The sequence below is a fragment of the Haliotis asinina genome, chromosome 1 (assembly GCF_037392515.1).
Source record: "Haliotis asinina isolate JCU_RB_2024 chromosome 1, JCU_Hal_asi_v2, whole genome shotgun sequence".
NCBI classification, from domain to species: Eukaryota; Metazoa; Mollusca; class Gastropoda; order Lepetellida; family Haliotidae; genus Haliotis; species Haliotis asinina.
In genome coordinates this window covers 36735036-36747258 of record NC_090280.1, presented here as the reverse complement: position 1 = coordinate 36747258, position 12223 = coordinate 36735036, and the positions used below count along the sequence as shown (strand labels likewise).

The 12223-nt window shown below is 39.0% G+C and overlaps 1 protein-coding gene across 1 annotated transcript in view; it reads left to right on the top strand.

Moving 5' to 3' along the window:
* Positions 1–9698, top strand: part of LOC137290990 (uncharacterized) — a 168138-nt gene extending 158440 nt beyond the window's left edge. Inside the window, exons 10-11 of the mRNA XM_067822228.1 lie at positions 4859–5152; positions 6375–9698. Coding sequence (XP_067678329.1) covers positions 4859–5152; positions 6375–6457 — 377 coding nt within the window. The 3' untranslated portion in view covers positions 6458–9698. The remainder of the gene's footprint in view (positions 1–4858; positions 5153–6374) is intronic.
* The last annotated feature ends 2525 nt before the right edge of the window (positions 9699–12223 follow it).

Below are 12223 nucleotides of genomic sequence, written 5' to 3'. Positions count from 1 at the left end.
ATACACTTTTGTAGAAAATATAAACCGCATAAAGACCCTGAACTATCTTTAAATTGCACTCCCATCCAAGTTGTTAAGGAGGCCAAGTTCTTGGGTTTAATTTTCGATTCTCATTTAACCTTCTTACCGCACATTAAATCCCTTAAAGTTAAATGCCTGAAGGCACTAGATTTGTTGAAAGTTGTTTCCAACTCAAAGTGGGGAGGGGATCAAACTACCCTCTTGCACCTATATCGATCACTGGTTCGTTCGAAACTCGATTATGGCTCCATCGTATATGGTGGAGCCTGTAAAAGCAACCTTAAACTTCTTGATTCTGTCCACCATCAAGGCCTAAGACTTTGTCTTGGGTCGTTCAGAACTTCACCTATTGACAGTCTCTACGTTGAGGCCGATGAACCATCTCTTACTCAACGTCGTATAAAATTGTCTTTACAGTACATTACTCAATTATATTCTAATGAATCTAATCCTGCATATAATTGTGTGTTTAATCCACTTTATAAAAATTTATACAAGAGGTCTTCTCTTGCTCCACCTCTTGGGCACAGAATTAAACCCTTTCTTTCTTCGGCTGGCATTGAGCTGGAAAACATATCTCCCTCCCGTCTTCTTTCTTCTCCTCCGTGGCAGTTGGTTAGGCCACAAGTTGATCTAACATTAACTTCATTTAAAAAATCAGAAACTAATGAACTACAATATAAACAAGAATATCATCAATTAAAACGTAAATATAACAATTACAAACCCTTATTTACAGATGGTTCCATGGACGGTGGTGCAGTGGCTTGTGCCACTGTCATTGGATCCAGAACAATATCTTCTAGAATTCCAGGTAACGGCTCCATTTTTACAGCTGAAGCTAACGCCATACTAACAGCTCTTAAATATATTGAAAGACACCCTAAACGTAAACAATATATAATATATTCCGACTCTCTTTCTTGCCTTCAGGCTATTAAAAATATCTCTTGTAAACATCCACTTTTAATAGCAATTATTGAATTGTATAATAATCTTGCCACTGGCCAATACGACATCGTCTTTTGTTGGTTACCCAGCCACGTAGGTATTTCCGGTAACGCAATGGCCGATCTTGCTGCCAAGGCAGCACTCAACAAATCTGTGACACCACTTATTCCATACTCTGATTACAAAGCGAGCATTAGAACTTACATCCGTGATCTGATGCAGAAGAAGTGGGACACCCAAGTAGATATCAATAAACTACATGAAATAAAACCCTACATTGGTTATACCCACTTGGGTTGTCAGTCCAGATTTGAAGAGGTAATCATACGACGATGTCGTATTGGCCATACAAGATATACCCATAAGTATCTGTTATAAGGTGAGGATCCTCTATTTTGTATCCCTTGTGATGAGAGAGTTACGGTCAAGCATATTCTTTTTGACTTCACAAGGGATAAGTATTTCAATGTCAAAACTATCAAGGATCTTTTTACAACTGTTAGTTTTCATGTAATCATTGGTTTTTTAAAGGAAATTGATTTCATGGTAGAAATTTGAGCACTGCGATTCTGTAGATATATGTATTTTAATAATTGGTAGTTTAGATTAGTAACTAGAATTGTTAGTGGCTGTATCCTCAAAGGGGGTTGAAGTACTGTAAAACTATTGTCCTCCTGAGAGGGTATGTAAGTCCACAAACATTCAAAGTAATTTCTAAATTTCCAGGTTTTTAATCGTAGTTTAAGTGTTGTTTTTACTGTATGGCTAGATTTCCCAAATTGCTGATGGCTGAGGGGATGATGTAAATCCAGCTAGGGTCCATGAAGGTAGCAAAGGTACTGTAAGTCCCCATGGTCCCTAGTATGGTGATCTCCCCTCAGTTGTTAGCAATCTATAGCCCAGTTTTATATTGTATTGTCCTTTATAGATAAATTGTTTTAGGCATAGCTACTAGTTTTACATTCTTTTCTGTGATGTTTTAGTTGTTTTACTGTCCTTCGTCGACAGGTTTTTATAATACTAATATATTCCATTTTAATGTTACGTTCCCGTCGCGATATGGCTGAAATATTGCCGATGTGACGTTAAATTTTAACTCACTCACTCACTATTTCAAATCAAGAAGTATGAAGAACTTTTTAGTAACGTAAGTTCTCATTTAATAATTGTATTTTTAAAAGAATTAGAATTGTTCTCTGACTTGAGATGATTGGAAGTTGAATTAGTAACTGAGATTGTTAGTTGCTGAATCCTCGTGGGGCGTTGAAGTACCGTAAAACTATTTTCTCTTGAGAGGCTCCGTAAGCCCCAAACCATTTGAAGTCAAATTTAATCTTCCATTTTATGGCCTTAGTTTTCCTGTGATTTTAATTTGTGGCTAATCTTGCATACAATCACCAGAAGCTGAAAGGATGGTGTAAATCCAGCTAGGGACCATGCAGGTAGCAGAAGTACTATAAGTCTTCACGGCCTCTAGTATGGTGATCTACCTTCAGTTGTTGGCCATCTATAGCCTGTTTTTTCATTGTATTGTCTGAATAGTGATATCAGTTTTAACTTTACACACTAGTTTTATTTCTTATTGTGATATTCTAGTTGTTTTACTATCCTTCGTTTTTACAGGCTTTTTACCATATACATCAATTCCTTTTTTTCAAGAATGTTATCGTCACGATATGACTGCAATACTGCCTATGTGACGTTAAATACTGACTTGCTCACTCACTTTATAACCAAAATGTTATTATTTTACATTACAATGAGCTGCAGATCTAAGTACTTTGTGATAGATGTTGTTCCCACTGAAAAAGGGGCGATGGGCTTGTAAGTGGCCATCGCTCGTCACACTGAAGATCAGGATTAGATTCCCCACATGGGTATATTCTGTAAAGTCCATTTATTGCCTGATTTTTCTTCCATTTGAACAGGTGCTGCTGAATTGCAATGTCCACAAGTGGGTTATGTCGGGTCTAATGCAAAGCTCACCTGCATTGGGTCAAGTAACACACACTCCTATTCCAAGCCTGTTGGGAGCACTGCTTCCACTTGTCATATGGGACTGAGGAAATGTATAGACTCTGGTGATGACAAAGGGGAAGTAATTAATGCTACTCACACAACTCTCACAATACCCAACGTCAAGCAGTCAGACGCAGGCGACTGGGGATGTACAGTTGGGGGTTCAGCAACTCCGTCAAAGTGTACCATGGCTGTTGCAAGTGGGTACATATGTATATCCTTCTGAGACATCAATGCACAGACTATGCATTTGGTATCACGTGTTAAGTGCAAGAGTGAAATCGTAAGCTTTTGGAAATAAATGAAACGTCTCCCCCACAGTGCTACTCAGAAATATTGTCATTAGAAGATTCGTTTTGCTTGCAAGTAATGTATGACTACTCCCAAAGCACTGCTGGCAGAGAAATTAAACATATCCCTACTGTCCTACTCAGAAACATATCAGCGAAGGTTTGTCTTGTATTGCAAGCTTTTTTATGGGCAAAAAAGGAACATAATTTTAAGGTTAGTGTGTCATTTTCTAATTCTGGGGTTGGCGTAGTACTTTGTGCATCATCTGATGGTTTTAGACAACTAATATTATATTGAGCAACTTCGCTTATTGTCTGTGAGCAGATGCCGAATGCACAATGTCTCGATATGTTTCACGACCTTTGAGTGGTCTCTGACTGAAATTTCACATATGCCTTGCCTCTTTCATAATACAAGACCACTTATATGGCCGACCATTCTAAAATATATAGCCACACTTGACGTAACTCCGGTCACACTGTTAACATATCAAATTATTGGTATTTCTTTAAGACGTTCCACGATGCAACATCAGTAGTTACAACAACACAGACTCGCTGACACTGCATGAGGAACTGACACTAACTGTGGACATCCAGGAATACTACTGTTCTGCCCAATATACCTTCTCGCTGCTGTATGGGAACGAAAATGCGCAACTGCCAATATCTGATTCTGTGAACAAACCAAGCAACAAAACAGCTAACATAAACGTCAATATCACAGCTTCAGCTTTAGGAGGAATTCGGCTGCTGTTTATTTGTCACAACACACAAAAAAACGTGTCTTGTGGTGGTTTCAAATTCACCAAAGGTAAGATTACCCATTACCTTACATATATAACCTGTAACGTCTTCTTAGAACACCATTTGAGTTATCTTAATAAGTGTCTATTTCGTCATCATGGGATGTAATGGGCGTGGTGGGCGAGCTCTCAAAGGCGCCAGGTTAGGAATCCAGCGAGCTTAGAGGTACCAGGGCCAAGCCCTGTTCTGACCGGCGGTAAAACCTTGTGTGCACACTCTTTCAGTATTGTCACAACCCTTAGTGTACAGTACAGAACCCTGTGCATTTAGAACCTATGAGTCTGTTGGCAGATGATCAGATGGTGGTCACGTACATGGATACTAGCAAACGCGTAGTTTGGGTACAACAACGTGCAGTGAACTTGGACAAAGTACTGTGACTATGTGTTCCATTCCACTCAGCTGTAAATGGGTAACACGTAAGGATGAGAAAGTGGCAATAACTCAGTGCGCCCATTGGTTGGAACAGCGGTATGTTCTTAGGGGAGTTGAGATTGAAATTATGATGTGCTGTTGCGATTGACATCCAAAGATCGAAGGAAACTGCCAGCACCTTGAGCATGTACTGTTTGCCTGGATATGTGCGCTATATAATATCATGTAATAATAATACCAATAATAATCTTTTCTGATCAACTGCACAAACGTATTGACAGTGGCTAGTGAACTAATGTGACTGGTTTAATTTTCCGCTACTTTGATGGAGCTCAAAAATCTTGTCAGTCATCTTTATTATAAATTGCCATCAGAAGAAGATATTGTCGTTTCAGTTGTCCCAAGATGCAACATCACGAGTGACAACACAACAGACACAGCCGGACTGCACAAGAACCTCTCTGTGGACATACAGAATTACTTCTGTTCTTCAGCAAACAACTTCACACTGCTGGTCGGGAACGTCCGTCTACCCTTGTCTCCAGCTGCAATTGGAAATATACTAACAAGCGTGACACTTAACACTACGTTGAATATCAAAGAATCCTACACCGGACCTGTGAAACTTAGTTTCCGATGCCAGAACCAGCAAGACGAGTTAACCTGTGAGGGGCATCTGTCAATAAAGGGTGAGATACTTCAGGTTTTCTTACAGGTCAGACACAGACAATCTACAATGGAAAACTGTACATTTCATTATGCGATTGCTTGTGTGCCTTTGCTGATTTCCATCGGCTTAATAGTGTCAAAAGATTGTGATACATTATCTATGTGCCTATGCAACCCACAATATACTATCATTTTGACAAACATTTTTCAGAGGTAGGTACTATCAGCATTAAAAGATAACCCAGTGAAACAGGGTAGTGAAACAGTAAAACGTAGTGACGTTACATGTTACTCAGGGGATATTTACAGTTACAAACATAAAATCGAAAGTTCATTAAACACACTTTCAAATACTCCCATCGGCATGATAATGTCAAACGAGTTTCTAAATAAAAATGCGTAAGAAAGAAGAAAAGAGTAAACACTTGCAAAACAGTCTCAGTTAAAAGACCATTCGATGATCGAGAAAGGAGCAGCTAATTATTAACTACATGACTATATGTCCTAGAATGTACGTATTTCTTATTTTGTCCTGTCTCGTGTGTTTTGGGATGTAACCAAAATTTCCTTCGGGATAATGAAATATTATCTTTCTTTATCCTTTATGTCATCTCATAATTCTTGTAATTGAGACTCTTGGTGGGTGTACCTTCAAAGGGGTTTGAAGTATTGTACAATTATTGTCCTCCTGAGAGGGTATTTAAGTCCCAAAACATTCCATGTAAATTTAAGTCTACCGAGTTTTTACTCGTAGTAGTTTTGTTATTTTAATTGTAGCTCGTATTTCTTACACTCGCCAGCGGCTGTGTAAATCCAGCTAGGATCCATGCAGGTAGCTAAGGTACTGTAAGTCCCCGTGGTCCCTAGTATGGTGATCTACCTTCTGCTGTTGGCGATCTATAGTCCGTATTTTATATTCTATTGTCTTCTTTAACGACAATGTTTTAGTTTTTCATGCTAGTTACATGTTTATATCTGTGATGTTCTAGTATTTTTACAGTCCAGGTTTTTATAACGTACATACATTCCATTTCAGCGTTAAATGTTCTCGTCACGATATGGCTGAAATATTGCCGATGTCACGATGTCACGTTAAGTATTAACTCACACACACATAATTCTTGTATTGCTTGTATTGTAAGTCTCATGACAGCTTTATTGAACTAGCACGTGCTAACAAATCATTTTCAGCAATATCATGCTCAGTACATATTTATCACTGATGTTTCGTTTCAATTTCAGCTAACAGCGCAAATGTTTTGGACAGCAATTGGATGGGATACATTATGATAATGCAGCAAGTATTATTGCGACTCGGGATCTAGCCAGTGTCCTTGCACAGCATTCGGATGGGATGTATAATAATGCACAAAGTGTTATTTACACTCTATTCCTGAATCTAGTTAGTGTTGCTGGACAGCATTCGGATATGTTACAATACTGCAGGAAGCGCTATTTCGGGTTTAAATACAGGCAGTTTTTGAGAGCGAACAAACGCTCCTTTGGATAGGTACATCGTAATTTGCTATTTGCATATGTACACGACAACGCACCATCACTTTGCTTTGAATTTCGTTGACTGAACTCTCTCTCTCTTGACAAAAAAACAGAATGGCGTTGATGACTGGATGGTGATGGTGATGGTGATGGTGATGGTGATGGTGTTGATGACTCGAATTTGCTGCGAAATATATTCCATTCTTTAGGGAACAATTCGTGTGACTAACTGACTTCTTGGGTCAAGGTTCAGTGATGGTGACCTTCGGATGGCCCCAAACTAACCAGTGTGGCTGGAGCTGAACATCAGGTTCAAACTGACTTCTGTCACTGGTGCGTCTAACACCAGGTACATACTCTAAACCATCACCTGATGGAACACTGAGTGAGTGAGTTATAATTTAACGTCACATCGAGAATATTTCAGCCATATCGTGACGAGAGCAAACATGATAATATGTATATATTATAACATCCGTTTTCAAAGTACGGTAAAACTAGAGTATCACACTTCGAATGAAGGTAGATCACTATACTAGGGACCAAGGGGACTAACATTACTTTTGCTACCTGCATGGACCCTAGTTGGACCATCCCCTCAGCCGCTGGCGATTGTTGGGAAATTTAGCCATATTTGAAATGACTAAAATACTGTGTTTAAAAAATTGGTAAGTTTAAATTTGACTTTGAAGGTTTTGGGACTTGCGTACTGGAGGAACATTGATAGCTCAGAATACTGACATTGATATTCAAACCCCCAGAGTATAGTGCACCCTTTCACAACCAGGATATAATACCTCCGGGTCACATGCCTCATAGTAAGCAACATATTGTTGTTTATGAGGATAGGGCAATACCCAATACTTGTGCATTAGTTCAGCAAAATAGAACTGAGCAACTACTTTTATCATACTTCCACAGCGTTCACCCTCCAGCTTGGGTACAATATGTGAATCATGTTTCTGATTTCTGTCAATTTCCTTAAGATCAGTAAGTATCAGCTGTTGTTTGTAAATGTATTTCAGCACTGTATAATACACGAGTTGTTTGTGAGCACAACGCAAGTCAGAGAAGATTGTTTCACAGTCTTTGGTTCCAACGTCAGAAACTTGGGCTAGGATTGTTGATTATTATGGACTAATGTCCTTATTCGTTACTGAGACAGTTTTGCTAAGTGCGAGAGGTTTACACTGCATGAAATGATTAACACCACGATTGTTATATTGGACAATCAAACGGAAATGTAATACTGATTCGATCAAATAGTGTTATCGTAATAAACTTTTTCCACAACTCATATTATTTTCGAATCCTTTATGCTGGTATCGTCATTTCTGTTCCGTTTGCTTTATGGGTCTCTCATGTCTCACAAAAGAACACGGAAAGTCTGAATACGAGGAAATGTTTCACTTGTTGTGTTCAAATTTTCCAGTCGATGTGAGCGTTTGTTTCATACCTAAAATAATCCGATTTATCTCAGCAGTGTCCTTTGTCTTTGCGGCCATTGTATTACGCAATACCTTATGCATAATTAAGGTTTATAACACACTGGCTTTATGATGTAGGGAAGCTTTAATGGGAAAAGTACTGTGCAGCTAAGTAAAGTGTAATCCTTAAGAGATCGATGCAACGGCAATGCAGCTCCTTTCTCAGAGCCCCTTAACCAAGTCCATAATACCACTTCTTTTCTTGTACTTCAAGGAGTATACGTGTTTTTAAGGGCAGTATTAAATTTATCATGGCATCATGTTTTCGTCAATCCAGCCAAAGTCATTTCCTGACATCGTCTACATATTGCCAAATGTATTTTCTCACTTCCTTGAGAATCATATTTCGTTGTTGGCTGGTACTTAATACAATGCCTTCAAAAGCTTCTCATCCGACACAAACAGCGCTAATGCAACAGAGCACAGCTCAGTGATTTTCGCAGAAGGCTCATTATGCTCGAATCGATTTTACCTGCACACAAGTGCATTTTCATCAATACTACACGCAGAGCAGTGTGACATTTGCAGCACAATCAATATGGCATCAGTGATTAAACCTACATTTGGTCATAGAGAATGATCGCTGTAGAAAGTTTTTTACATAACCCCTTCATACTAGGACATTGTCCATACACACTAAAGAATACCTGCTTGAGCTTCGCAGCCTCTTAAAATAGTAACCTAGGAGAAAACACAACACATATATGCATGTTATATATTGATATTATTTCATTTGTCTATTCATTCAAAAAGTATACATTGTGTGAACGTAAAACCTTATGTGTCCACATCCAGAATAAAAGGTACCGAAACACACTGACTTCAAACCTTTCATGACTAACTTCAATAGCATTGGGACGATATCTTACTGATATATTTGTCATTAACGACACTGAAGCATCGCCTTACACAGCCAGTGATTACGCTAAGGCGATGCTTAAGGTAGCGCTAAAGTAGGTCCTAAAGCTCTGAAGCGTTAGAAATCACGTTTACAGCCCCTGAAAAAGCGTTGAAATAAATAACGTAATGTTCTCTGTGCATTGAATAGTGCATGATGTGTCTTATCATGCAGGCCACAACACCAGCATTACATTGGGAAACAGATGCATGCAGTTTCATTGATAATCAATACAAAGTGAACGCCACACAAACGCCAGTCAACACCAACCAGAGTAATTAATACCCCACACTAGTTATCTCCCTTGTGACATTGTCAGTGAGTGAGTTTAGTTTTACGCCGCTTTTTGCAATATTCCAGCAATATCACGGCGGGGGACACCATAAAGTGGGCTTCACACATTGTACCCATGTGGGGAATCGAACTGGGGTCTTCTACGTGACGAGTGAACGCTTTAACCACTGGACTAACCCACCGCCCCCTGGACATTGTGCAATGCTCTCTGTAAACAGCGGACACTCACTAGACTGTTGACTAAGCTTTTACCTATAAACCATATACTCACGGCATAGAATGCAAAACAAAAAACAAAACCCAAAATGATAGAAAAAGCAAAGAAAAATGATAACAAGCAAAAGCAAAACAAAACATAAAGTAATATAACACACACCAACCACCCCTACCCCCCACTCCCGAAAAAAAAAATTAACAAAAATAAAAAGGAAAAAAAACAAAATAAGACCGGTCACCAACAGTTATTTGAAATTATCAACGCTGAGTGGTATTAAGTTTACTGATTTGAGCATGAGTTAGTGTATGTACATTCATCTCGACACATGCACACACTCCCAACAAACGAGTATTTCATCTTCCGTGATAGGGCAACTGGTGTAAGGTAAGAGTTGTAGTTATTATCGATTCAGTTCCACCACGTCAATATGAAATACATCCTGATAACAGCTGCGCTGGGTTCGTATTCCTGGTTGCGACACATCCCTGGTACATGCATAATCAACGTTTGACAGATGGATTTTTGAAACATGAATCATAGAAATATGGATATAGCAGAACATACCTGTTCACCTATTTCTAGTTGCATAGCAGAGCTTTATTGCAATATTTGGCTTCAGCAGCCTATCCTAGTCATAACACACGACAATCAGGATCGGGTGGTCAGGCTTGCTGAGTTGGTTGATACACGTTATCGCATCCCAACCGCATATGCCTATAAGAAGGTTGTCCGGTCCAGCTTCAATTATATACAGATTGATGGAAGTGACAACGGTGCTAGACAAAAAAAGAAACAAAAAAATGACTAAATTATAAAATGCAATAGAGACATTAACAACTACGCGTACTTCATTTTAAATCTTTCAGAAGTTTAAGTTTCATAATGAAAGATTGAAACAGTTAGAACGCGGAGTCGGCTATGTAATGTAACGTAACGTAACAGTACAGCACAATTCAACGCAAGCACTAAGCATCCTTTTAATGATTTCCGTCTTTGATTAAGAGACACTTGTTATTTCAGGTGTTTCTTGTACGTTTCGGGATATGTTGTGATGTGTGACATAACGCAACTTAAAATATCCATTCATCTTTATCATTCATGGTAACCACTGTTTTTCAAATATGACAAAATGTGTTCTGAGATGCTGTGTGGAGACAGCCTGTCAGACAAAGATGCAACTGATTATACTGTGGAAGAGGAAGTCCGGCAGACTGATAACCGGGTTCTAAAAACCGAGAAGATGGTTGGAGTTGTGTCCCCTTTATCATGTCACATTCATGTGGACGATCCAGTATAAATTGCCTCGATAAATAGTCATACAGAGAGTATGGGTGAGTGAGTTAATATTTAACGTCACATCGGCAATATTTCAGGTATATAGGGTCGAGAACATGTTTGACATTAAAATGAAAGAAGTGTATTGTAGAAAAAACCTGTCGTCAAAGGACAGTAAAACAACTAGAATATCACAATCATATCAAAACAGGTGTGGCAAGGTGAACCTAATAGTACTATTTGGACAATACAATATAAAACACGGGCTAGACATCGCCAACAACTGAAGGTAGATCACCAAACCAGGGTCCATGGGTCACAGAGTATGAGGTGAGGTGAGGTTAAATGGGGTTTAACTTCGTACTTATGATTATTTCGTTCAAATGATGACATGCACGTATACGTATGTGTGGCTGTTTGTACTAGCCATGACTTAAGCATTTTTATAGTGCTGGCACACCTAGATACCGTGCTGAAGGTAAGCATGAATACCCCACTCAGACACGTTATACTGACTTCGAGCCGATCAGTCCTAGCTATGTACCTATTAATTCCGAGCGCATTCAGTTTTGCGTCAATGCTCAGTCACCTAACAGGAACACCAGCCTACACTTAACACGTGATCTGTTCGAAATGTCTATAATTCTTACACGGACGTTTTCCGCGTGTCGCGCTATAAACAGACCGGGTATTTAATGATAACGCAGTTGTCCTATGATAAATGTCACTGATATTAAAAGATAAAATACCTTCCTCATCACGTGGTAAACATTCATCGGTGTTCCTCCATCGGCGTGAGTGACTTAAAGTTTATAGTCACATCGGCAATATGTCAATCATACTGTGACTTGATAAATTATGAATCAACCATAAAGGCAATTAAATCATAAAATTAAACTGTAGTGAGTGAGTTAGTCAATATTTAACGCCACATCGGCAATATTGCAGTCATATCGTGACGAGAACGAATAATTATAAAAGTACAAATGTGTGAGTTGAGTGAGTGAGTGAGTTTTTTTTTACGCCGCACTCTGCGATATTCCAGCTACATGACGGCGATCTATAAATAATCGAGTCTGGACCAGACAATCCAGAGATCAACAACATGAGCATCGATCCGAGAAACTGGGAACCGATGACATGTGTCAACCAAGTCAGCGAGCCTGACCACCCGATCCCGTTAGTCGCCTCTTACGACAAGCTGAGTCGTCTTTCATGGCAAGCATAGGTGCTGAAGGCCTATTCTACTCCGGGACCTTCACGGGTCAAAATACAAATGAATTAATAGCACATACGTTGTAAAAACTGTCAACGAAGGACAGTAAAACTAACTAGAACATCACAGAATAGAATATAAAACTAGTGATTACACCTAAAACAATGTATCTATAGAGGACAGTACAACATAAGAATGAGCTATAGT